We start from the raw sequence: 27,761 nt of genomic DNA, 5'->3' as shown, positions 1-27,761 counted from the left end.
AATGACATATTTCTAATTGCAAATCTAATAAATAAAAACTAGAAGAAAAATTTAAATAAAGCAAAGATCAATTAAAGTAGTCAACAAGCATTGGTACCTCAGAAGAAATGATCCAATTGAAAAAAAAAAACCATAGGTACTAATATAAAGTGTACACTGAATAACTAACTACTCCATTATATGACAATAACCACTCCATGCTACAGTTGAAGAAACACTCTTTTTGTATTTCACTTTTTCAGACTCACAGAAGAATGAACCAGAAAATTTTTGAGAAGTACCATCATATGTATAGAAGATTTTTAAATCTTTTCTTTTAATCCAAGCAAAACATTCACTTCCTCTTGTCCTTATTTTTCTCACCTTTTTTATTTTGAATACATATTCAAAGATGGTATCTTTTAATATTTTGGTTATGCTGAACAATGGAATGATTATGCAAACAGTCTTTTTGGGATGGATGGCAGAGATTGAACCCAGGACCTCATGCATGCTAAGCACATACTCTACCACTGAGCAAAACCCCTAGTTCCCCACAAGCATTCTTTGACTTGATTTTACCAGAGATGAAGGGAACCAAATGAATGTTCATAAACTCAACCATTGCTAAATATTCATTGAGTACTTAATGTGTTCTAAGCACAGGGAAGTACAAAGAAAATGTAAGTGCTGTTAAGGTCTGAGGTGTAACCCCTTCCTCCCCAGAGTCCTAACCCCAGGAATTCAGAATGTGACTGTTTCTGGAGACAGGTCCTTTAAAGAGGCAATTAAGTAAAAATGAAGTCTTACAGGTGGGTTATCCAACATGCCTGGTGTCCTTATAAGAGAAGAAGATGAGGACATAGACACAAACTGTGACCATGTGAGAACATAAGAAAAAAAGAATCTACAAATTACAAAGAGGCCTCAGAAGAAACAACCCTGCCAACATGGAGATCTTGGACTTCCTACTTGCAGACTGGGAGAAAAGAAATTTCTGTTGTTTAAGCTGCTGTCTGTAGTACCTTGTCATGGTAGCCCCAGCAAACTCAGGGAGGCAATTCTGGACCCTCAAAGTTTTGAAGTCTAATTGAGGAGACAGACAGGTAAACAGATAAGCAGTGTGGTTAAAAAAAAAATAAAAGTTAAATAATGACTATTTGCTACTCAGCAGAATTTTGTGCAGTCATTGAAATAATATTGAGTATATTTAGCAACCAGGAAATGTTTATAAAAATGTTAAATGAAAAGGAAAACCTCAACAATATTCTATGATAACTGTAAGAAATGGATTAATAGAAAAAAAGAAAACAAAAAAATATTTTTTTTTTGCTATGAGTAAGAAACAATGAATTTTCATCTCTTAGTTCTTTATTGCTTTGATGATAGCAATGATTCAACAAAATTTAAAACATCTGATTTTAAAAGAAAACATGAATAATTTTTCAAACTACCATCATTTATGGGATGTCAAATTTTATTAAATCTGAATTTTGACTTGCATATAATTAAGGAAAAAAACTGGGTCAAGTGAGAATATTAGCTCATGGGTATATGCTCTCTCTGTGTGTCTCTGTATTTTACTTTTCAGTGTAGTTCAAGTTTCTGTTTTTGAAAATGCTAGGGGAGGGCTGGGGATGTGGCTCAAGCGGTAGCGCGCTCACCTGGCATGCGTGTGGCCGGGGTTCGATCCTCAGCACCACATACAAACAAAGATGTTGTGTCCGCCGAGAACTAAAGAATAAATATTTTAAAAATTAAAAAAAAAAAAGAAAATGCTAGGGGAATTGTATTCTAAGAGGAATTTCAAAGAAATTCTTGGGACCTAAAGTTTGTATAAAAATAGTCACTAAGAATAAGGCAAGACATAAGGAAAACAGTGTATTTGAATCTGGATTAAAAGAACAATGACCTAAAATGAGGTTCTAGAGCCTCACCTGGCGGTGAACTCTAAAACCAGGCTCGCTTATAAATAAATGAATTCATAAATTTATAATATCCATATCCAAGGTGAATTTGCCATTCATTCAAAGTGAGATTAGGCAGGTAAGCAGAGGAAGTAGCTCTTTATCCTCCAACATAGCTGGAGGGGCCTAAGCCTGGGCAATTTCCACAAAGGGCTCAGATGGAATTGGCCAGTTCCAATGCAGCAAAGATGCAAAGTCCCAGCAGAGCTGGAGTGTCCACCCTGGAACGAAGCAGGTGTTTCCCCGAAAGTTCTACACAACTACAGCTTTCCCAGGCAGGATTCTCAGCCACACTTCCATACTAGGCAGAGACTGGCATAAAAAGTTAACAAGGCAAACAGCTGCTCCAAAGCTGCCCTAGGTGTTAATCAAGCCATCTCCCAAACTGCAGGAAGGCTTATATCAAAGACCTTAATTTGCCCCATAGGCCCTGTTTTTACCTTGATTTAACAATTCTCGCTGGTAGCAATCTGTTGTCCTCATCCATGCAGGGCCCTAGGCTTGAGGTTCTTACTGCTCCTGCCAGCTTGCCTTTGGTAGCCCCTCAAGGAGAAAAGCTCCCCAGGAAGGAAATGGAGCTTTATTTTTATCCCAGTTAAAGTCCCTATCCAATCCATTAACAGCTAGATAACCTTGGTCCAGGGCATTTCCTGGAGAAGCTATAACCAGCTGGGGTTAATGAACTCTCCCTACCATTAATTCCTAGGAGAGGCCATTGGCCTGAATTGTTACTTAATTACTCTTCTGTGTACAGCTTCATAAAGCAATGAAATGCCTTCTTTCAGGAAGAAGGGAGATGGTAATGGGGGTCATCAGAGGCCATTAATTTTACAAATAGTTTGTAAGAAACTACAGTATGTTAAGAAGTCACTCTGGCTCACAAATCAACTCAATGTGCTCCTCATTAAGTAGAGAACTGCAACATCACAGGTTTCTGTGACTTGGACTCACAAAAAAGTTCTAAACTGTACAAAATCTGGCCAAAATGTATATCCATTCAGGTTTACAGAAATATATTCTTTATATTCTGTAACTGATCTCCTAAAGTTGGCAAGAAGAGACTCCATTGAGCTAGCTCAAGATAACACAGATGCTTCTAATAAAAATCTCTTTTAGGTAATTTTTCCATGTTTTGGGGCAATTCTCCCTCTGCAGTATCTGTCCTCTTTCAGGATCGTGGCAGGTGCAGGGAAAAGCTTCATATTTACAAGCCCTTGAAGAAAAAGTTTTGAGTCTCTGTGCCTCCTCGGGGTACTCCTGGATCTGCTGGACTCTGTCCACCTTGGCACACCCCAAAGTCTTCTCTTGTCCACCAAGCCTCTTCACACATCTATAGTCCACTTTCAGGTCTGGGAATGTCATGGGAGAAGAGTTGTCTCTGGGAAAGTGTCCGAGGAGTTTCCAGAAGGGAGGAGAAACTCAACTCAGGAACAAAGGGTTTCTTGACAACCATGATGGAAAAGAATTTTAGCACATGCCAGTCAAAGGCAGACAGAGGTTTATTCAGGAAAGTAGGTACACATTCAAGGAAGAATTCAAGCTATCTGGAGAAAGAGAAGCCCCTTCTTGGGCTGAGGGTCCAATATTTATAGAAGGGTTGTAGTTAGGGGCCAGACTGGAGGTAGAGCCAGGATGGAGCCACTCAATTTCATGCCAGTTTTCCCTGTGCTTGCACATTTCCCTCGTTTTACGAGGACATGGGCCAAGGACAAGGCACTCAAAATTTACAACTGTGTTTTCTGCATCTCCACGGCTCTTGGGCATTTCCTTAAGACTCAGTATATCTCTCTCCTCATCCAAATCCCTATCTCAGAAATGTTCAGCCACTTTCTTTGAACAACCCAGTTTAAAATTACAAAATACACACACACACACACACACACACACACACACACACACCACCTTCCCTCTCACTCTCTTCATTTGTTTCTTCACAGAATTCTCCTTCTAATATGAAGTAAAATTAACTGACTTGCTTATTCTATTGATGGTTCCCTTGCATCCCTTTATCACCGCTACCACCACACACACCCCTTAGAGTATAAACTCCACAAGGGCAGGTGCTTTTGTCTATTCTTTTCACTCTTTCTCCCCACTGTTCAGACAGTGCCTGGAAAACAGGGGATATTTCGGTGTTTTGAAGTTTGCTGAATGGATGAGTAGTTAGACTCATTCTGCTGGCCACAACACCCAGAATTCCCATTTTAGTCACAGTTGAAAAGAATGAAGCCAGATAAATAAAAGACAGGCTTCCCCTTTGTATGACCTAGAAGTTAGGTCCACTGAACCTACAGCTGATTAGGGTGGACTTGGCCGTGAAAGCCAGGCACTCATGGAAGGGAAGAAGCACTGACTCTGCACAAATGATGAGAATCCATTGCCACCATCCCATTGTGACATGCTATCCCAGCCATCCAATGGCAATGGCAGAATCATGGCATCCTCAGAAGGTTCTGAGATCCTATTGGATGATTCCAGTGGGAAAAGATTAGACTCTTCAGAAGCTAATTGACTAGGGCAGGATCAGGAAGACAATATACACCAGAAGGAAGGTAGAGTTATAGAAGAAATAGAGAAAAAGAAAGAACCAAGGGACGGAGAGAGCCAAATAGTTTACTTCAACTTGCTTTCCCAAGCCCTTTTCAATAATCTGTTTAACAATCTTAATATCTGGAAACTCTTGTGAGGCCAGGAAAGAGAGCAGAGACGACTGTTCAGGACAGTGATACATATACATCCATGTCCTTGGGGCCTTAAAGAAAGCAACTGTGTTTAGAGAAAAAAAGAGACTTAAGAACAATTGATAACCTCTATTTCTTCCTAAATCTTGTATAAATTTCAAAATGGATGTGTATGCTAAGCCATCGGTGAACGTATCTGCTGGCAGGATGTATATTGGCTTTTCCAGCATTGAGCCTGTATCCTCATGGTTTCCTTACTCTGGCAGAAGAAACAGGGCTTTATTGTGGCCAAATTAGGGGTATTGAAGGGAGAAAAAGTTAATTTTAGTTTTCTTACTTGGGGGAACCCCCATCTCACTGTGTTCTATGAATGGATCTGTTTCCCCAATTCATTAGAAATATCTCTACTGAAACTTTAGGTTATCTACAATGGAAGAATGCAAGGAAGAACAGCTAGATTATGAGTAAGTAATCGTGAATATGAGGGCTCCATCCAGGGATCAAGACATGAATCAGTTCTGATACTGATACCTTCATTTGTCCCCTACTCTACTCTCCCTTTCCATCCTTGTTCCATCCATCCATCTTCACTACACCCTTCCTAAGCACTTCATTCCTTAATTTGGAGAACTATTATAACTTTCCCATCCAAACCAGTCCTCCCAAGATAGGACTTTGTTTTCCTACTCAAAACAGAAGTCCCTGAGCCTTCCTACTCTATTCCCACTTAAATAATTCAAAAACAAACAACAAATCAATTTACATAAAAGTTTATTGAAAGCCTCCCATGTGCCAGGGATACTTTCTAGACTATTCCAAAGTTATCATTATCTCATTCAAATTTATTTCAAAAAAAGATGTTTATTATTCTGTACTTGGAGCAAATCTGCATTTGCTCAATGGAATGGTTCTCGTGGTAGAATCTCACACATTCTGGTAGGCAAGTGGAAGAGAAGTGGAGGTAGGAGAAGGGGGAAAGACTGAGCCCTAGCATGCTGGTGGAAATGTCATTTGTCTCTGCATAAATCCAGGCCCAAACTGAAGTGATGAACCAGGTGCCTAGATAAAAATACTTAATAAAAGTATATTGCATGAGCAGGCTTTGTGAACAATTTAAGAAAAGGTTGCCAAGGGAAACAATTCTCTCCAGTATAAGAGCCTATTTACGGAAGCAAAGCTTCTCATTAAACCAGAGTGGAGGTGCACTATTATCTTGAGCATTTAGGGGTGGAAAGCCTAGGAAAGCTGTCCCTTGAGAATTATTGAAACAAATTGTAAAGCATGATTTAAGAAATATAATTTCTCAAGAGTGAAAAATATGCTCCCAGAAAAAGCGAAATTGATGAACTACATATCTTCTAGATATTCCCTTTGGTCCAATGATTATTGATCTTAAAAATAACGGGCCCTTGTCCATTTGGGGGCTGAGTCTATAGGTCAGAGAAAATGGAAATCTTAAGATTGTCCCAGTCAAAGAGGAATATTATCAGTTTGAACATGGACCTTGAAAAGGATATGCAGAGAATAGATGAAGCAAATCAAGAACTTCTTCTCCAAATTCAAGAGAAAGAAAGTGAGATTCAAAGGTGAGTATTAGAGTTTCATGCAGGAAGTTTTCCCTCCAAAAAAAGCAAGTGGAGAAGAAGAGATAAAAAATAAACTTTCCTGCTTGGTCCAGGGGCATGTATCTTGTAAAACAAGCATTTCTCTGTGGCTGGAACACTGGAACATAGCAAGCTTCAATGGATTACTCCAGAGTTGGATAATACTTACCAAAGTTGAGAGGACATTGGGGTGTTTGGCCTGGGAATCAGTCAGATCTTACTCTTTAGTCTTTGGAATTCATTCCAATTCTATGGATCCAGTAAAAAAGGGTTTCCAACTTATATATCATCATTGAAGTTCCCTTACAACTGGTGCCTGTGTTTTATCAGTTCTGAAACTGCCAATCATGGGTCCTGACAGAGCGTGCTTGTGTCATCCAGGCTGGAAAATGAGGTCACCCAAATAAGAGATGCTGTAGAAGATGAGGAATGGGAGAAAGAAAACTGTGCCACCATGGAAAGGGAAAAAGCCTTGCAGGAGGTGGAGGAAGAAACAGCCAGACTTGTAAGTGGGAAGCTAGGAAACACCACTCAATAGGTTTTATTCTTCAGCCTGTCCTTCATTGACTGTCAGCTGAGCTGGTCTCCCCTTTTTACATATGATGAATTATCAACTCAAAAAGCATGACAGAATATATTCATGCATGGAAGGGAATGTGTGGGAAGCAGGGTTTCTTTGGTAATGGTGAATATTGGGAAGCCCCACATATCTATATCCCTATATCCCTGGTGAGCTGGTGCATACTTCACCTTTGTTTGATCTCAGAATCTACTTACAGTATGCAAGTAAGATGGAGTTACTGCAGGAAAACATTACTGGGGTGAAATGAACAACAGTCAGCTAAATAAGAACAGACAGAGATGTACTGATGCAGACTTATGCCTCTGCTTTCTCACCCCAGGAAAGAAAGAATGAGACTCTGGTCCACAGTATAACGGAACTTCAAAGAAAGGTAGGGTGGAGCTCTGTGCTCCCAGTATCCCCACAGCATCCCCATTCACCAAGGAGGCAAGGGAGGGAAAGTGATCATGAAGGAACCCATGTGTCAAAGAGGCCTAAGCTTGGAGTAGAGACCACCTCTGACCCACTTCCCAAGACCAAAGCTCATGACCTAAATGCCATAGATGTTCTCCTCAAGCAGAGAAAGGAGTGAATGAGGTATTTAGTAATCCCATGGGTTCTTCATTTTATCACAAGAAAATGAATTCCAGCAGACATGTTGCCCATGTGACTAACTGGGATTTTTATGGTGAGAGGTTAATTTTTACTTCCAATAGAGAGTTTAAAACACATACAACTAACTTAAAGAGGTGCTCTTATTTCTCCACCTATTTCCTCCAATGCAACCCTTCTTCAGATTGCACGGGGCTTCCTAGCCTTAGACTTCCTAGGCTTAGACTCAAGTCTGCAGCCCTGAGCAACCCAACATGAATCAGGGGCTCCAGGAAGTCCTCTTGCTTTGAGTGGTCACTAACTCTGGTGAACAACGTAATGTGGGAAGGAGATAGAGGTAGAGTAAAGGTGTGTCCACAGGACACCAGGTATTTCACAAGGGACCATCTCCTGGTGGCTTTCATCAAACCAAAGTGACTGATCCACACCCACCAGAGGGTGTATTTGTTTTCTTTTATTGAATGCATGCTTTTATTTGAGATATATTTCTCATTCAAAACTATAGCTTACCAGGAAATCACGAAAGAAAAACAAGCATGAAGAAGGTGACCAGGATGAAACTCCAGAAGACTCAAAGGTAAATGAAAAAGAAATGCTGAATGGGTTTGGGCTACCTGACCAGAAAATATGCTGTCAAGTTGGAAACAGTTGTCAAAATTTTGATAAATTCTTTGTATTTTTTGTTCATATACAGCTTAAGCCTGAGCCACTGAGTGTCAATTTCTCCTCCTTTGCCTTAGTAAAGAATCTCTGAAGCCAGAATTTTTGTTCTTTCTTCTATTAGGAAGAAGAGAGCACCCCTCCTTATATACATATATATGTGTCTATACATAGACACACACTCATACACACACCACACACACATACACACACACACACACACACACACACACACACATATTGCACTTGAGGCAGCTGTAGTCACTCATTTAAATCCTAGCTCCAGCATTTAATTTGGTGTACGAAGTTGGGCAATTTAATCACTTCCTCCCAATCTCAATTTGAGAATTACATGAGATTGTGTATATAATATATTCTTTCCTTCTTTGGATAAACGATCTCTTACAAGTCACACAATTTTACAGTTGTTTAAAAACAAGGCTGAGGTGTGTATATGAATTCATAGAGGCAAAACTAGGATTTGTAAGTCGACTGAGTGCTGTTATTGTTTCCAGCCCAAAAAAGGATTTACTCAATTAATCACTCAAGTATTTAATAACCTCTACTTCCTAATCATACAACATTCAATGCTTAATATTTCTCTAATTGTGTTCCAGAGCTAAGAGCCTGGGACCAACCACAACCCATCTGATCAAAAAACAAGAATTAAAGACTGTTTTTAATTCAGAAAGCAGATTAAATTAAGCAAGCAGATAAAATTCTTTCTTGACCCTTTCTCCAGAATTACATCTCTGTCCTTATCTGATTTCTCTTTACCTTCTAAAGCCCACAATTCAGAGTGTGTATGAAGCCTCTGAAGAAATGTATACACTGAAAATAGAAGCAGAAAATGCAAGTATATAGTATTATTCCCCTACCTCTTTCTGGCCAATTTAGTATTGGTGGTCACAAAAGCAACAAGTCTGAAGTCACCAAGTAGGTTTGCTGGGCTGTGTTCATCCAGGAAACATACCTGGAAAGAAAGAAATCAGAGTCTGAGAATGCATCAGGACGAAATTGGTGTTTGGATTAGAAAGGGTTGGGAACACTTTTAGGGCTTAATGGGCCACCATTAAGGCTAACTAGAAAGAGGCTGTAAGGGAGGAAGGACAGCCCCACCAGTACTCCAGATATCCCAGAATCATCTGGATCTGACAAACAGCCCCTCCACACAACCTCTCAGGCTTTCCACCACCCTAAGGATAGAGCTACTGTCAGCCCCTTGACCCCTCTCTGACCTCTCTCAGTTTCTTTAAGCTTTGGACTCCCAGTTGCAGGGCCCAGATCTTTCCCATCTCAGGACCTTTGCACACTGCTGTGCCCTCTCCCCGATTACACCCTTGTTACCACTCCATCTGCAAACGTGTGTCCTCAGGGAGTCCCCCAACCCCCAGGCTCTATTCCCACTATAGCCTCAGAATCATCGGGAATAATGGGATGGACTATATGTCCCTGGAGGGAACCTCAAATAGGATTGTGTGCTTTCTAGGACCTCCTCTAAAGGCTCGGATCCCTGTTGAAAGGAGATCCAACCCCTGGCTGATTGTGTTTGCTATATGACCGCCACTGTCAGGAGACAAATTTTTTTCCAAGGTCCTTGATTTTGCTCAGAACAGGTTTTTCTAGAAGTAATCTCCAGACAGAACCCAGCCATGTCATGTTAGGTCTTCCTGTACTGACTATGTCAGCCAAGCTTAGCTGACAAATGATAAAGTCCCCAGCCTTTGTCACAGCCACCCTCACTATTTTGCTAGCAGCACTCAGCTCAGTCCTAAGGAGTTCTAGTGTTTTATTAGCCCTTTGAAACATCTATTCTGTAAATTCCCAGGTGGTAAATGCATGAAATCTCTAAATGCATGAAATATATAGCAGCAACTCTTTTGCTTCTGTTCCTCTGCTGTTGATCAGTTCAGAAGCTTCCTGGGATCCTGCTTCAACCCCTGTGATTCACATCACTGGCTTGAAACTATAGCTTATGAAAAGCTGGCTGATGGACCCCAGACATAATTTTTGGAATGGGAGATGGGGATGGATGTCAAATAATGGCATCCAGGTGAAAGTAGGGCTGAAAAGAGAAGGAGGTATGGTACATCTGCTCAACCTCCAATACATATCCTCAATGCACACATCCTCTCGGTTACTGTTACTACTACCTTTCTGTCACAAGCTACCATAACCTGGATGACTGAGGTCACCTCATAACTCATCCCCCAGCTTCTATACTTACCCCTACCTACAAAATCCATTTTCCATGCACAGAAAAAAAAAACCTATTTTTTAAAAAATCACAAATTAGATTGCATCCTTACATTTCAAGCCCTCTCCTGGCTTCCCACTGCAATTGGAATAAAGCATCAAACTTTCTAGAAGCTACATGGTCCTATACAACCCATCCCTTCACCTACATACCAGACCCCTCGACTTCATAGATACCAAATTTATGTTACTTCCTGCTCTTGGCTTTTAAAATGACCTCCCCATGCAACATATTTCTTCCAAATCTCCATTTGGCTGATATTTACTATTTAGATTTCAACTCAAGAGAAGGTTTTCCCATGTCCTTGTCACATCATCCTCTCACATCATCACTTCCTCTTGCCACATTGATCTGGTTTTATTTCCTTCATGGCACAAGCCATTGCCTTGTTAACCTATCTGTTCTGTCTCCCAGCTAGAACGTCAGTTCTGTGAGGGAGGAGAGCCATCTTCCCTGCCCCCCACTAGAACCTCAGCACTACCCTCCCCAGCCCACTTCACATTAGCTTAGTGGTTGATACAAAATAGTCTTTAACTGAATATGTAAGAAAGTAAAAGAAGGAAGAAGAAAGAGAGAGAGAAAGGAGTAAGTAAAAGCCTTGGATTCTGACTAGCTATATAAAGGTGAAAGAATGAGCAAAGTTTTTAAGACTAATGTTATCTCCAAGAGAAATAGCTAAGTAAGAGAAAGAAGCTAAGAATTGAAGTCCAAGAATGAAGATAGCACCAGATAAATACTAGATGTAGAAGAGTATGTTCACCAAGCAGCCACAAAGAGCATTGGATGTTTAACTCCTCTATCAAACAGACATCTGAAATTATGGCCTTATGCTCTTCAGCAGCCTGTGAGTGCAGCTATAAGATAACATGCTATTCCTGTACAGTTTTCACCTTGCTAAGTTAGCCATCTCCTTTCCTTTCTACAGGTTAAGTTACAACAGCTGGAAGCTTCCTGTGCAGACCAAGAAAAGGAGCTGGTCAAGGTAACCATAGGGACTTCAGTGTTCCTTCTCCATAAGAAGGGAAGCTTGAGCCTCAGTCAGATAATCTAATGCATTCCTCAAATGATTGACATAATCAGGTTCTATACTTAAGACCATCATGGGGCTAGAAGGTAGTAAGAGAAGGAAGATGGCTACAATCGCCTAGGGTACCTTCACTTTAACATGTTTTACAAGATACAGCCTATCATCTGCATCTTCTACCAATTAGTATCTCTTTCCAACTTCTCCAAGATAACTCCTATTTGGGCAGTAAGTTATGGTTTATGAATCCTCAAAAAAGTGAAATTAATTCATATGTACAGGGAAAAAAAAATCTAGAACATTTTGGTCCATACTCCTACAACAATATATTGAGTGAAATTTCAGACCCAATTTTGGTTTCCCAGGTAATGGAAGATTATGCATTTGTGGCCCGGCTCTGTGAAGATCAAGCCCTCTGCATAAAGGTACAGCTTCTTGAGAAAGGGAAAGCAAAGGGTTTGTTTAGGCACAAAATGGAATGGAACCAGGCTGTCCTAAGAATGCTATTTAGAAGAATTTTTTTAACTCTTCAAGACAGTACTGAAAGGGACTTTGAGGTCATCGACACCCTACTACTAATGTCACTCTATTGTCCCCCAACTCCTGGTCATCACCATCCTGCTCTCCCCATGTCTGTGTTGTTAGAGTAACAAGGAACACTTCTGCTGTTTCTGATCCCAGACACCCCTGAGAACCTACCCAGTGGACAGAGACTAACAAGGGAGCAGGAGGAGAGGTGGTTGGGGCCTATGAAGGCAGAGCAAGTAGCACAGGAATACCTACCATCCATGCTATGACTTAAAAATATAAGTGCTGTATGCTTTGAAAAGACACAAAGCATCTTAAGTGTAGTAACTGTGGCTTCCTTTATTTCTCTTTGAAGAAATACCAAGAAACTTTGAGGAAAATAGAAGAAGAACTAGAGACTCGATTCCTTGAGAGAGAAGTGTGAGCTTTGGCAAACAAAGGAACATCCTGGTTTAGTGGTAACTCCATCTCAGCCTGAGTCAGAGCAAACACCCTCAGCCCAGTTCCCATCTGGAATTGAATGAGCCCGATGCCACATCTTTCCCCTCTGTTAGTGATCTGGTAGAGCTCTGCTAGACCATAGCAGTTTTAAAATTCCAGTCTCAAAAGACTACAGAAACACATCTCCCACCATGCTTTTATTGCATTATCACATTATTATTTGGGCTTATGTTATGAGCAGAAATATGTATTTTAAAAAGTGTTAGTGGCCTGGAACCTTGACAAGTAGGATATTCCCTCAAATATACCAAACCCAACTACATGGGATAGGTGTGAAACTCATCTCTAGACAAACTACAGTTACCAAATTATTAAACTCAGAACTGTACACTGTATTGATCATTAGAAGTAAAAAATGATAAAGGAAAGTCTCCCCCCAAAAAAAATATTTCCTAAGTTTTCAAGAGTAACAAATGGCATGAAACCAAAACCAAAAATCTCACCTCTATTTCTTGACCCTTTTTTAAAAGTTGAATCTTAACTCAGTCAGAAATTATTTCTATTTATTAAATATTTGGGGAATCTTTCAATCAAGAGCAGGAGACCAAAACTACCTAAACCCTCTTAATAGGACAAGTACAAACTGGGATCTAGAAGCCAGGTCCTAAGACTTGGAGTTCTTCCCTACTAAAGACACCTTCAAATCTCTCTAGATCCTTGTTGATTCCTAGGTGAGAGCTTGACTGTTGGGATTCTAGAGTGGGGTTGTCAAGAGAACATTGTGTGCTATCCTGTAAGTGGCCACTAACAACATGTGACTGCTAAGTACCTGAGAGATGCCTTGTGTGACTGAGTCTGAATTTTTATTTAATTAAGGTACACAGCCAAAAGTAGCCAGTGGCTACAATATTGGCAGAGCAGATTTGGAATATAAAGCTGTTTTTAAATACTCACTCTATAGTATGGATATTTGAAGACCTTATTCAATAATCCCTTTCTTGGTTCTTTTCCCTCTAGATCAAAAGTCCTAAGCATGGACTCTGTGAGAAAAGATTGTAACAGTCAAAACAATGAGGTAAGCACCTATTCCCTCTTCAGCTCCTCTTGGTAGCATTACCTTTTAAAGGGGTTTCCAAAAGTAAGCCACCAAACGCGTACATTTTCTGAGAATAACCAACCATAATTCTAAAGCATCCCAATGCTAAATACATGAACAATATGCTAAAAAAAAAAACTATGCTGTTCTCTCTTACAGTCATGCAAATGATAGAATCTCCAAAAACTAGACAAAACTTAAGAGAATGGAAGCCAAAAGGAATATTAATAGAAAGGAGGCCAATAAATGCTACATATAATGATAGAGCTCTTTCCCTTTGATCCTAACAGGGTCCCAAGTCTTTTATAGCACAGAGTACTAGGCATTCATCATTATCTAACCAAAAAATTGGCCTGTTAAAACACATAAAGTTATTTGCTTCTTTGTGGTACCACTTGAGTGTGCCATGTTTAACATCATGTTTAACATCATGAAGTCACCAGCTCCCGGGGAAAGGCCTGAAGGAGGTAATATTCCCAGATGTAGAACACCAGTCCTTATGGACTGTTTGATATCTCATAGCAGCAAGCATACAGGCTTAAAAGATAAACTTTCAATGGACTCTTATTTTATAATTTATTGACTTCAAAGCCAAAGTTGGCAATTGCCAATATTTTGGGGTAGTCAAGATAAATGGTAATTTCAGAAAAAAAAAAAACTCATCTCTAACTTAAAAGAAAATATCAACCATTGGCCATTGTTATGAAACCCTCCAGATGCTCGGAAAATGTTAGACCATCTCCATGATGACCATAGTCCCCGCTATTCTGGTCCCCAAGCTTGAACATTCCACTCAGCAAATGAGACTCTTGAAATTAACTGAACCCAACTTCCTAGAACCAAGCTTAGCATGCTCCACCATCTATACCCATGTCTCATCAAAGTATTTCCTTCTAACTAGCTATCGAGAAAAGTAGAGCTGTCTTCACCAGGCGTATCAGAGCCACATGATGGTTCAGTAACTAGAGACATTAGAGCAACTTGATAGAGGGGCTGGCTACCTGAGCAACTGCCAAATACCTCATAGTCTCATCAAGCTCTAGGTCTCTGCTTGTAGTTCAGAAAGTTTATTTCTAATTCCAATTCTGGGAGCTTCATTTCCACGGCCCTAAAATGTTATCATAATTTCTCTTCTTTTTTTTTTTAAGAGAGAGAGAGAGAGAATTTTTTAATATTTATTTTTTAGTTTTCGGTGGACACAACATCTTTGTTTGTATGTGGTGCTGAGGATCGAACCCGGGCCACATGCATGCCAGGCGAGCCCGCTACCGCTTGAGCCACATCCCCAGCCCAATTTCTCTTCTTTTTGATCTCACAAGTTAATTAAAAGGACAATGAAATAACTAAGAAAATATCTTGGATGAGAGATTTTGCCACAGATATCCAGATTTTAGATTTTATAGCTTTTAAAATATATCTTAGAATATGCTTGTTTGCTTGTTATGGCCTATAATCCTCTCTAGGACCACAGGCTAAGTAGAAAGTAGACTTGTAGAACCAACAAGGTGGAGTCCAATGGCCCAGTTTCCAGACCTGGCCCAGCTACTTGCTAATTATATGATCTTGTACTTTACCTTTGTGTGCCTCCATTTATTTATGGCAGTATGTAAAATGATAATGAAAATAATAATATGTGAAAGACTTTTCATCTTTGAAAATTACATGTGCTTATACATATGACAAGAATTTATAAAATGTTTTCTAAATTAAGTTTTTTTTCACAGTCTTAACCTTTTGCATTTATTTAAAGCAAGAACACTAGCTTTTTAAGTACTAGGAGTGATTTCTCCATGGTGGCCCCTAGTAGGTCAGATTGGAGAGTCATACGATGGCAGTACAGTGTCTGCACTAAGAAATGCTCTTGGCATCACATGACAAAGTGGACTTCTTGTTGCTTATAATGCTTCACCTTTCTTAGAGCAGCATATTAAAAATAATGGTTTTTTTATTGGTTGTTCAAAACATTACAAAGCTTATGACATATCTTTCATACATTTGATTCAAGTGAGTTATGAACTCCCATTTTTACCCCAAATACAAATTGCCGAATCACATCAGTTACACATTCACAATTTTTACATAATGCCATATTAGTGACTGTTGTGTTCTGCTGCCTTTCCTATCCCCTACTTTCCCCCCTCCCCCCTCCCATCTTCCCTCTCTACCTCATCTGCTGTTGTTCAATTCTCTCCCTTGTATCCCCCCATTTCCCCTCACAACCTCTTATATGTAATTTTGTGTAACCTTGAGGGTCTCCTACCATTTCCATATGGTTTCCCTTCTCTCTCCCTTTCTCTCCCCCCACTCGTCTCTGTTTAACGTTAATCTTTTCCTCATGCTCTTCCTCCCTGTTCTGTTCTTAGTTGCTCTCTTTATATCAAAGAAGACATTTGGCATTTGTTTTTTAAGGATTGGCTAGCTTCGCTTAGCATAATCTGTTCTAATGCCATCCATTTCCCTTCAAATTCTATGATTTTGTCATTTTTTAGTGCTGTGTAATATTCCATTGTGTATAGATGCCACATTTTTTTTATCCATTCATCTATTGAAGGGCATCTAGGTTGGTTCCACAGTCTAGCTATTGTGAATTGTGCCTCTATGATCATTGATGTGGCAGTATCCTTATAGTACGCTCTTTTAAGATCCTCAGGGAATAGTCCGAGAAGGGTGATAGCTGGGTCAAATGGTGGATCCATTCCCAGCTTTCCCAGGAATCTCCATACTGCTTTCCAAATTGGCCTCACCAATTTGCAGTCCCACCAGCAGTGTACAAGTGTACCCTTTTCTCCACATCCCCGCCAACACTTATTGTTGTTTGACTTCATAATGGCTGCCAATCTTACTGGAGTGAGATGGTATCTTAGGGTGGTTTTGATTTGCATTTCTCTGATTGCTAGAGATGGTGAGCATTTTTTCATGTACTTGTTGATTGATTGTATGTCTTCCTCTGAGAAGTGTCTGTTCAGGTCCTTGGCCCATTTGTTGATTGGGTTATTTGTTATCTTATTGTTTAATTTTTTGAGTTCTTTGTACATTCTGGATATTAGGGCTCTATCTGAAGTGTGAGGGGTAAAAATTTGTTCCCAGGATGTAGGCTCTCTATTTACCTCTCTTATTGTTTCTCTTGCTGAGAAAAAACTTTTTAGTTTAAGTAAGTCCCATTTGTTTATTCTTGTTATTAACTCTTGGGCTATGGGTGTCCTATTAAGGAATTTGGAGCCCGACCACACAGTATGTAGATCGTAGCCAACTTTTCCTTCTATCAGATGCAGTGTCTCTGATTTGATATCTAGGTCCTTGATCCATTTTGAGTTAACTTTTGTGCATGGTGAGAGAAAGGGATTCAATTTCATTTTGTTGCATATGGATTTCCAATTTTCCCAGCACCATTTGTTGAAGATGCTATCCTTCCTCCATTGCATGCTTTTAGCCCCTTTATCAAATATAAGAAAGTTGTACTTTTGTGGATTGGTTTCTGTGTCCTCTATTCTGTACCATTGGTCCACCTGCCTGTTTTGGTACCAGTACCATGCTGTTTTTGTTACTATTGCTTTGTAATATAGTTTGAAATCTGGTATCGCTATACCTCCAGATTCACACTTCCTGCTTAGAATTGCTTTTGCTATTCTGGGTCTTTTGTTTTTCCATATGAATTTCATGATTGCTTTATCTATTTCTACAAGAAATGCCATTGGGATTTTGATTGGCATCGCATTAAACCTGTAGAGAACTTTGGGTAATATCGCCATTTTGATGATGTTAGTTCTGCCTATCCATGAACAGGGTACATTTTTCCATCTTCTAAGATCTTCTTCTATCTCTCTCTTTAGGGTTCTGTAGTTTTCATTGTATAAATCTTTCACCTCTTTTGTTAGGTTGATTCCCAAGTATCTTATTTTCTTTGAGGATATTGTGAATGGAGTGGTTTTCCTCATTTCCATTTCAGAAGTTTTGTTGCTGATATACAGGAATGCCTTTGATTTATGCGTGTTGATTTTATATCCTGCCACTTTGCTGAATTCATTTATTAACTCTAGCAGTTTCTTTGTAGACCCTTTTGGGTCTGTTAAATATATTATCATGTCATCCGCAAATAGCGATAATTTTAAGTTCTTCTTTTCCTATTTTTATGCCTTTAATTTCTTTTGTCTGTCTAATTGCTCTGGCTAGTATTTCAAGGACTAAATTGAATAGAAGTGGTGATAGAGGGCATCCCTGTCTTGTTCTAGATTTTAGAGGGAATACCTTCAGTTTTTCTCCATTTAGGATGATGCTAGCCTGAGGTTTAGCATATATAGCTTTTACCATGTTGAGGTAAGTTCCTGTTATCCCTAGTTTTTCTAGTGTTTTGAACATAAAGGGATGCTGTACTTTGTTGAATGCTTTTTCTGCATCTATCGAGATGATCCTATGGTTCTTGTCTTTAAGTCTATTGATGTGGTGGATTACATTTATTGATTTCTGTATATTGAACCAGCCTTGCATCCCAGGGATGAATCCTACTATATCATGATGCACAATTTTTTTGATATGCTTTTGTATAAAATTCGCCAGGATTTATTGAGAATTTTTGCATCCAAGTTCATTAGAGATATTGGTCTGTAGTTTTCTTTCTTTGAAGTGTCTGTCTGGTTTCGGGATCAGGGTGATGTTGGCCTCATAGAATGAATTTGGAAGAACTCCTTCTTTTTCTATTTCTTGAAATAGCTTGAAAAGTATTGGTATTAATTCTTCTTTGAAGGTTTTGTAGAACTCCGCTGTATACCCATCCGGTCCAGGGCTTTTCTTGGTTGGTAGTCTTTTGATGGCTTCTTCTATTTCTTCTTTTGTTATTGGTCTGTTTAAATTGTGTGTGTCTTCCTGACTCAATCTGGGCTGATCGTATGACTTAAGAAATTTACCGATATCTTCATTATCTTCTATTTTATTGGAATATAGGGTTTCAAAATACTTTCTAATTATCTTCTGTATTTCTGTAGTGTCTGTTGTGATATTGCCTTTTTCATCCCATATGTTAGTAATTTGAGTTCTCTCTCTTCTTCTCTTCATTAGCATGGCTAAGGGCCTGTCGATCTTATTTATTTTTTCAAAGAACCAACTTTTAGTTTTTTCAATTTTTTTCAATGGTTTTTTTTGTTTCAATTTCATTGATTTCTGCTCTAATTTTAATTATTTCTTGTCTTCTACTACATTTGCTGTTGTTTTGCTCTTCCTTTTCTAGGTTTTTGAGGTGTAGTGTGAGTTCATTTATTTGTTGGTTTTTTTCTTTTTTTGAGGAAAGAACTCCAAGAAATGAATTTCCCTCTTAAAACTGCTTTCATTGTGTCCCATAGATTCCGGTACGTTGTGTCTGTATTATCATTTGTCTCTAAGAATTTTTTCATCTCCTCCTTTATGTCTTCTGTAACCCATTGATCATTCAGTAACATATTGTTCATTTTCCATGTGATGTAGGATTTTTCCTTCCTTCTTTTATCATTGATTTCCAGTTTCATTCCATTATGATCAGATATGGTGCATGGTGTTATTTCCACACCTTTATATTTACTGAGAGTTGCCTTATGGCATAATATATGGTCTATCTTTGAGTAGGATCCATGTGCTGCTGAGAAGAACGTGTATCCACTTGATGATGGTTGATATATTCTATATATGTCGGTTAAGTCTAGGTTATTGATTGCGTTATTGAATTTTATAGTTTCTTTGTTCAGCTTTTGTCTAGAGGATCTGTCCAATGGCGAGAGCGGTGTGTTGAAGTCACCATAATTATTGTGTTGTGGTCTATTTGACTCTTGAACTTGAGGAGAGTTTGTTTTATGAACATTGCAGCTCCATTGTTTGGTGCATACAAATTGATGATTGTTATGTCTTGTTGGTGGATGGTTCCTTTTAACAGTATATAGTGTCCTTCTTTATCCCTTTTGATTAACTTAGGTTTGAAGTTGATTTTATTCGATATGAGTATGGCCACTCCTACTTGCTTCCAAGGGCCATGTGAGTGGTATGATTTTTCCCAACCTTTCACCTTCAGCCTGTGTATGTCTTTTCCTATCATATGAGTCTCCTGAAGGCAGCATATTGTTGGATTTGTTTTTTTAATCCAGGTTATTAACCTATGTCTCTTGATTGGTGAATTTAAGCCATTAACATTTAAGGTTACAATTGAAATATGGTTTGTGCTTCCAGTCATGTTTATTTATTTATTTATTTTAGTTTGGCTAGTTTTTCCTCTTTGGTTATTTTTCTCCCCCTTTACTGAGATACCTCCCACTGTTAGTTTCGGGCACTATTTTTCAATTCCTCTTCTTGTAGTATTTTGCTCAAAATGCTTTGCAGTGCTGGTTTTCTGGCTGCGAATTCTTTTAGCTTTTGTTTATCGTGAAAGATTTTAATTTCATTGTCAAATCTGAAGCTTAATTTTGCTGGATACAGTATTCTTGGTTGGAATCCATTATTTTTCAGCGTTTGAAATACATTGTTCCAGGATCTTCTTGCTTTCAAAGTCTGTGATGAAAAATCAGTCGTTTACCTAATTGGTTTACCCCTGAATGTAATCTGCCTCCTTTCTCTCGTAGCTTTTAATATTCTCTCCTTGTTCTGTATGTTAGCTATCTTCATAATTATATGTCTTGGTGTTGGTCTATTATGGTTTTGGGTGTTTGGGGTCCTGTAGGCTTCCAGGATTTGGCAATCCATTCCATCTTTCATCTCTGGGAAGTTTTCTAGGATTATTTCCTTTAATAAGTTGTCCATTCCTTTGGTTTGAAACTCTGTGCCTTCTTCTATCCCAATGACTCTCAAATTTGGTTTTTATGAGATCCCATATCTCTTGGACAGATTGCTCATGAGATTTAAGCATCTTTTCTGTGTTGACTATATTCTTTTCAAGTTGATAAACTTTGTCTTCATTATCTGATGTTCTGACTTCTACTTGATCTAGTCTATTTGTAATATTCTTGTTAGAGTTTTTAATCTGGTTTATGGTTTCTTGCATTTCTAGGATTACTGTTTGTTTGTTTTTTTAATCTCTATCTCCTGGTAAAGCTCGTTCTTTGCAGTTTGAATTTGTTTGTTTAGTTCGTTTTCAAAATATATTTTCAATGCTTGGACTTGCTGTCTCATGTCTTCTCTAATATTCCGTTCCATCTGACTTAGGTATGCCTTGATTTCTTTCCCTGTCCATGTTTCTGATGCTTCCAGGTCCTCCTGTAGATTTAAGTTGTCTTGCATTGTTTGTAGTCCTTTTTTCCCTTGTTTTTTCATGTTGTTCACGTTACTTTCCAGGTCTGTTTGACTGCTTTGTAACTGCTTTCTCCTATACATTTGTTTTGGCTTTGTGTATCTCTGTTGTCTCTCCTTTGTGGTGGGAGATTATGCCTAGAACTGTTGGGCTTTATTGTACTTTAAAGCTGATTCATTCAATTCATAAAAGGCTTCCAGGTTCTGTATGCATATAGTGATTTGTTGTTTGTTCTTAGGACTATATGTTTAGGTTAGGTGCTATGATGGTACGAGGGTTAGTATGTCTTGGCTACTTTAGAAGATTGCTCTACTGAAGGTGGATACTAACAGGCAATTGGATCAGGGTGTTGGTAGTAGCTAGGTATTTAGGAGCCCTATAGACAGCCTCGAGACATTCACCTATTTGCATTTAGACAATTACACATAATGGAAGACGTAATGCTTGGGATGAAAGTTGGGGGGTAGGGGAATGAAGGTGCTCTTAAAAAGAAAGAAGGAGAGAGAGATAGATTAGAGTAGAATGAAAAGAACAATAAAACTTGAAACGGGAAAGAAAGAGAGAAGGAAAAGGGGAGAAAGTAACAGAGAGAGAAGAAGAAAAAAAAAATTGAAGTCTTAGAGATCCATTTTCTTCTCTTCCAGTAGGCAGAGCTGTGCCCTCCGAGCGGAGCTTCTGCTCTCTACCTGCCCATAGCAATCCCTGTAAGGCGTCTCCTGGGAGTCTCTCAGACTTGTCAGTCCAGAGCTGTTTCACTTCTCCGGCCCTCACCCCGCTTCCTCCTGTCAGCCAGCCAGCCAGGTCCTGTTCACCAGAAGCGGTTCCCCAGAGATCTAGTTACACTTGCAGCCCCACCGCGTGTCCCATTTAAGCCCCAGTGCTGTGGTAAACTGGCAGCTAAGACCTTGGGAGTCACTGCTGGTGATATGGGGGGTTGGGGGTCGGGGATCCCCTCTACTTCCCTACAGACACGACCCCTGAGAGGTCCCTGAAGTTTCTGGCTGCTTGTATCTGGATGGGGAGGGAGTCACACACCTGCTAAAGTGGATTCTGCTGGGAAGGAATTTTGTCTGCCGAACTCTGATGACGTCACCTCTCTGCTATGGCGGGCCCCAGGCTCCTTGCCGGAGTGTCCGAAGGGAGGGGGTGGGACTGGTCCGTCCCCGGTTGGCTTCAGCTCCTAGCTCGCTAATTCATGAAGACTTGGCTAAAGACTTCTTCCTGCCAAGCTGCGTCTCGGAGGCTCAGGACCCAGTCACGTTTGCTGCGTTTGCTTTTGCTGAGGGCGGACTGTGGCTGGCAGATCTGGACCTCTGCATCTCGTGGGGCAATCTGTCACTTCAAAAAAAATCCTAGTAGCTCCCGGCTGGTCTCTCTTCAGTGGAATTTTGCTAGGAGATTCTCCGTTGGTAGCATCTAAGCGTTATCTATGCGTCTTTATGACCCCATCACTGGGGATGTATTGAAAATGCTGCCTCTCCGCCTGCCGCCATGTTGGATCTCCCTCTAAATTAAGTTTTAATTGATGGCTCACTGAATTTCATTTGAAAGTGATAACTTCCAAAATTTGCTTAGTTATCAATGTCCTTTCTTCTTTTTTTCCAGTACAATTCTATCCGAAAAAGGGCAGCTTTGTTCAGTAAAAGGTAAGCAAAATATCTTCAAGTAAGAGATTTTCCTGGAAAACTAGGAGCTCCAGTAGCCACCCTGGCAGAGAGCAAACCTGGACAAGGAGACCCTTGTAAACAGAGAAAGTCAAGTTAGCAAATCAGAATCATTGCCTACATTTCTCAGTTCTAATGTTGAGTCCCTTATCCAAAAGCAATGAACAATCTCAACTTCCCAAATTAGAAACCAACAGCCTGCTAGTAATGAGGAACAAGAATCTGTTCCCCTGAAGGAGAGACAGCCAATCTCAGATTTACTCCCTCTAACAATTTGAGTTAGCTTGAGGCATGTGGTTTCCCAGTGGCATCAGTAGATTAGAAATGGGGAGAGAAAATAACTGTGAAAACAGTACCGAATAGTATCCAGCACACAATCATTGCTCAAAAAATACTTGTTAAACAGAATAAGAACAAGATTAAAACACCTGAGTGGATATCGGTCCTGAGGGAATCACTATAATAGCAAAGTAAAATTGGTATTCAAGAAGCCCCTACATTTTTGAGAAAAGGTTAAATCATGTTCAATATTTGCTATAAAGAAGACATACAGAAACATATTCAAAGAGGTATGAAATATGATTTAGAGTTCCATCAAAATGGTTAACATAAAATTATTGGTGCTTAAAGGTCAGCTCCAATTGTCTGGAAATTTGCTTAAGGCAGATACCCCTTCATATCAGATAAGTAAAATACTATATATTCCAATATGCCTACATACAACATTTTTGAAACAGTCAGCAGGTTTCTGCACACTCTCCCTCCCAGAACTCCTAGGCTGTCCTCATATTTATACTGTAACACCAGAGCCCAGCATGGAATCTCCTAGGATAAGGCTTGTCTGCCTTTAAGAGAGTTGGCATCCTAAAGGGAACTCAAAGATATCCTGGAAGTGTAGTTCATCACATCAAACTACAAATATCTCTTCTCTTGTTCTGCCCCTACATCTGGTAGGGAACTTATATATTGCAGCCCGGCTGGCTGGGCAAAATAACCGGGGGGGTGACGAACAACTTGTGTAGATTGATACAGCAGGAGTGGGAGCCGTTTATTGTAGGACAGGAGCGGTATTTATACATTCCACATAGCTTATTAATTAACATAAACTCGATACATCAGTCAACCAATAAGGAATCTCCACACTTAATGGCTCGCTGGCCTTACTTCACAAACCACTCCCCTCTGGCAAAATTCTGGGCACCATCCAGACTTGTTTACAGACTCTAACATTTGCCAGGCGCCATCCTGACTTGTTTACAGACTCTAACAGCATCCTAAAGGGAACTCAAAGATATCCTGGAAGTGTAGTTCATCACATCAGACTATAAATATCTCTTCTCTTGTTCTGCCCCTACATCTTGTAGGGAACTTATATATTCGGCAGTAACTCAAGAGACGAAGTTAGGTTATTCCTAGGACTTTCCCTGAAAATGTAATCCCAGAACCTCCTCGTAGGCATTGAATTCAGTTTCAGCGAGCATGGTTTGGAAGAAGTTTGTAAAGGACTTCTGATTTTAATTCTGAACAAAATGCTGTATTACTATGAATTTGGGCCCGTCACCAAGATCAACCACAAAAAGAGAGAAAGTTGGTGGGAAGAGGTTGTTTTGACAGGTGAGCGGAGGTGGGTAGTAAATTTGTCTGGGGTAGAAGGCAGCTTAACATAACTGGGTAAAGATAATATAGGAAAAAAAATGGTAGAGGTTTGCTCATGTGAATTTTTTTTAAAACTGCAAGGGTTAAGTAATTCATCAGTTAAAAAGGAAATTAAGACTCCATACAGAAGTTTGTAGAAATTTATTAATAAATTTTAATTATAAAGTTAATTTATAAAATTTATTAAGAATTTTAAATTATAAAATGAATGAAATAAGAAATAAGAATTATCATGGATAGAAAACCTTACATCATAAAAACATCAATTGTCTCCAAATGATTCACAGATTCAATTCAATTCCAATCAAACTCCCCAAAAGGTTTTTCAGATAATTTAATAAAATGATCCCAAATATACTATATATGGAAGAGTAAAGGATCAAGAATAACCTGGATAATTTTAAAGAGAACGTTCCCTTCTGGATATTAGGACTTACTACGAAACTGTAGTAATTACAAGAGTGTGATGTTGGCACAGGAATTGGAAAATTGACCAGTAGAATAGAATAAGGGGTCAGAAACAGTGCACACAGAGCACTTTGGCATGTGACCATGATTATGTCAGTAAGAACAGCAGGGGGGAAGAAGTGTCATCCATGTGGGGAAAAATCTAGATGGATCACTATATACAACATATAGAAAAAGCAAGTCCAGATATGTTAAGACTTAAATGTCAAAACAAACAAAAATCTTTAGAACTCTATTATGTATCTCTTGCTGTACAATGAATCATCGCCAAAACTTAGTTGTTTCAAATAACAAACATTTATTATTGCATGGTTTCTGTGGGCTAAGGATCTGGGATCTGCTTTGCTAAGTGGGTCTAGCTCAGGGTATGCCATAAGGTTACAGTTAAGATGTTGATCAAAGTTGCAGACATTTGAAGGCTTGGCTGGGGCTGGAAGTTCTACCTCCAAGGCAATTTACTCACACAGCTGTTGAGTTTTTCAGAGTAGTTGGCAGGAGGCCTCTCTTCCTCCCCTACATGGACCTCTCCAGGGGGCTGCTTGAGGATCCTCACAGCTGGCTTCCTCTGAAGAGTAAGCAGGAAGCTGTGCTATGTAGGCCAGGAAGCCACACATTCCTTCTCTCTGTATTCTGGTGTTTTTTGTTTTTTGGTTTTTGTTTTGTTTTTTGTTGGGTTTTTTTTTTTTTTTTTTTGGAAAGTAGGTCATTAAGTCCTGTCCACACTCCAATGGAGAGGTATCGCTTAAAGGGAAGGGCAATAAAGAATGTGTAGAAAGAATTTTTAAAAATATTTTTTAAACTACCCAGACTTTTAATAGAAAGTATAAATATCTTTCCAGCCTTGGGGTAGAAAATTATTTTGTGAACAGGACAGAGAAAGCATTGATTCTAGTTAAAGATTGACAAACCCTATTAAAGGAAAAACTTTGGTTCTTTAATACCTTGGAGCGAGTTATAGTTATAAAGTTGGGGTAACATAAAGCATTACACACAATGAAAATGGATTGATGGAGAACATATGAAGAACTCTTACAAATCAATAAGAAAAGCCCCAACTATCTAGTAGATAAATGAGCTGAGGAAACACACAAGATCTATAAACCTATGAAGAGATGTCCAGCATCATCGCTCATCATCAAGGAAATGCAAACTGAGATCAAATAAGATATTGCTTTACACCCATGTGATGGGCAAAATTTTTAAAATCTGATAATAGTAAGTGTTGAAGAGCATGCAGCTCCCAGAAATACATACCTTGCTGATGGAGCATAATTTGATGCAACTATTCTGGAAAACAATTTGCCAAAACAAGGAAAACAATAATACAAATAAGGGAACAAGATTATTTTAGATAGTGATAAATGCTACCAAGAAAATAAAACACAGTGAATAACAACCACCACCAGTGGGCAGGTGTCTAGGCAGGGTTGCCAGGAAAGAAGCTGACAATTGATGAGAGACATGGGGATATCAAGAAGCAGCCAGACAAGCACTCAGGTAGGACTTCTAATCTGTTCCAAGTCTTCTAGCCCCTGGTTAACAGTTCCTTGGCTTTCTCTTTTCAGGGTTTTTCGTTATCTCTTTTTCACCACCCTGTTTTTCATCAGACTGCTGGGATACGTGCTCTTTCATTTAAGTTTTATAAATCCAGATCTCCTTGTCAACGTACTGCCCAAACTACTGAACAGAGGTGTCTTGTGGAAGTTGAGATGCTTCCTCTTTCCATCTCTCACGCTTGAGACAGAGGACATGTTACCTCACTGATCCCAAGAGGCATGCTTGGACAATGGAGGGCAAGTGGAATGCGCCTACAGAAGGAAGGTGGCGGAACGTGTGCAGGGAAGAAGTTTTCCTCAGGTTTTTCCTTTGAGATTTACCTATCCAACCAACTTCCTTCTCTCTCAGTATCATTTTCCTAAGATTAACCTTGCCCAGTAAAATGCTCTCTGAACAGATTTCTGTGGCTATATGGATGAGCTGAATAGTTCTTGATAGTAAACAAACCTGGCCATCTTTTGGAATTCTGCAGATGCTAAAGCAAAGTTAGAGTTGATCAGTTAATTCCAGTGAATCTCAAAAATCTGGAGATTATGTCCCGGAAGCACAGAAGATTGCTCACTGCTTATACTGGAACTCTCAGGTTATAAGGGATTTTAGCTTAAGCCAGTTTACACACACACACACACACACACACACACACACATCTATCTATCTATATATATATATATATATATATATATATATATATATATATATATATATATAACAACAAAAACAAAAATTTATCCAGCAAGGCTGGATACAGAAGCCTCAAAACAATGTCATCAGGGCTTCATCTTGTTCTCTCTGGATGGGAAGCCTCCTTTTAGTGGCAAGAATAGCCTAAATTGCATACTACCTGATTAGAATCTCAGCAGAATAAAATAGTCTTTTTCCAGTAGCTCCAGCAGTAAAGTCCAGAAAGAACACACACTGGCCCTATCTGAAGTCAATTGCCTATCCCTGTTCCACAATAAATGTGGCCAAGAGGATGGGAGTTCTGATTGATTAAGGATGAATCAGTGTCCAACTCCTTGTTAAGGGAAAGGGAGAGGTAAAGGGGGAGGAAAGAGATAAGGATTAGCCCCACCTGAATTATATGAAATGTGTTTCCCACAGTGAAAGAGGCTCTGTTCCCAGAGAAAGGGAAAGGAATGCTGAAGTCATTAAAGTCTAGTGATTAAATGAACTCTTAAAGCTGTAGCTCACTTTATGTCTTTCTACCAGCAAAAGGTACAACTTCTCAAGGTCATAGAATAAGCTACTGAAAAACTACTGCAAAGAGCTCAGTATAAGGATGATGTAATTAATCAGGTCTCTAGAGCTATAGTAAACAAGGATTCTAAAAATAAATAGTATATGACTGTACAAACTGCTTCACAAACTCAGGGTAACATATTTGTCCACACTTTCTATTTTTCCAATAAAAATCGCTGAATTACCCATGTCTTATTCAGAGGACGTATTCTTTTTTTTTTTTTTTATTGTTGGTTGTTCAAAACATTACATAGTTCTTAATATACCATATTTCACAGATTGATTCAAGTGGGTTATGAACAATGGAAATGTAACTGATGTGACACAGCAATCTGTATACGGGGTAAAAATAAGAGGACGTATTCTAACTCCCTCTTGAAGTTCTCCCTCCCCTGTAAATTGTCAAGACAGCTCGGAGATCCATAGGCAGGAAGGCAGGGGCGGGGATCATCCTGGCTTCCACACAGGCCCTGAAAGAACTTAAGATGCCTCAGTGTACTGCTATTGCTTATTGAAGCCACACGGT

General features: G+C 39.3%; 1 protein-coding gene across 1 annotated transcript; it reads left to right on the top strand.

Moving 5' to 3' along the window:
- Positions 1–4,399: 4,399 nt before the first annotated feature.
- On the top strand, positions 4,400–26,203 carry TMCO5A (transmembrane and coiled-coil domains 5A; the record flags this gene model as incomplete). Its single annotated transcript, XM_081293325.1, has 12 exons — positions 4,400–4,498; positions 5,047–5,091; positions 6,064–6,213; positions 6,613–6,736; positions 7,134–7,184; positions 7,911–7,982; positions 11,248–11,304; positions 11,712–11,771; positions 12,230–12,294; positions 13,333–13,390; positions 22,257–22,297; positions 26,005–26,203. Exons 2-12 carry the CDS (start codon positions 5,057–5,059, stop codon positions 26,201–26,203), a joined length of 912 nt encoding a protein of 303 aa, XP_081149451.1. The 5' UTR covers positions 4,400–4,498; positions 5,047–5,056.
- Between the last annotated feature and the right edge of the window lie 1,558 nt (positions 26,204–27,761).

This window comes from Spermophilus citellus (assembly GCF_964194105.1).
Source record: "Spermophilus citellus genome assembly, chromosome: 4".
Classification (NCBI taxonomy): Eukaryota; Metazoa; Chordata; class Mammalia; order Rodentia; family Sciuridae; genus Spermophilus; species Spermophilus citellus.
Note: the sequence above shows the minus strand (reverse complement) of the source record. Positions and strands in the feature narration are given on the sequence as shown.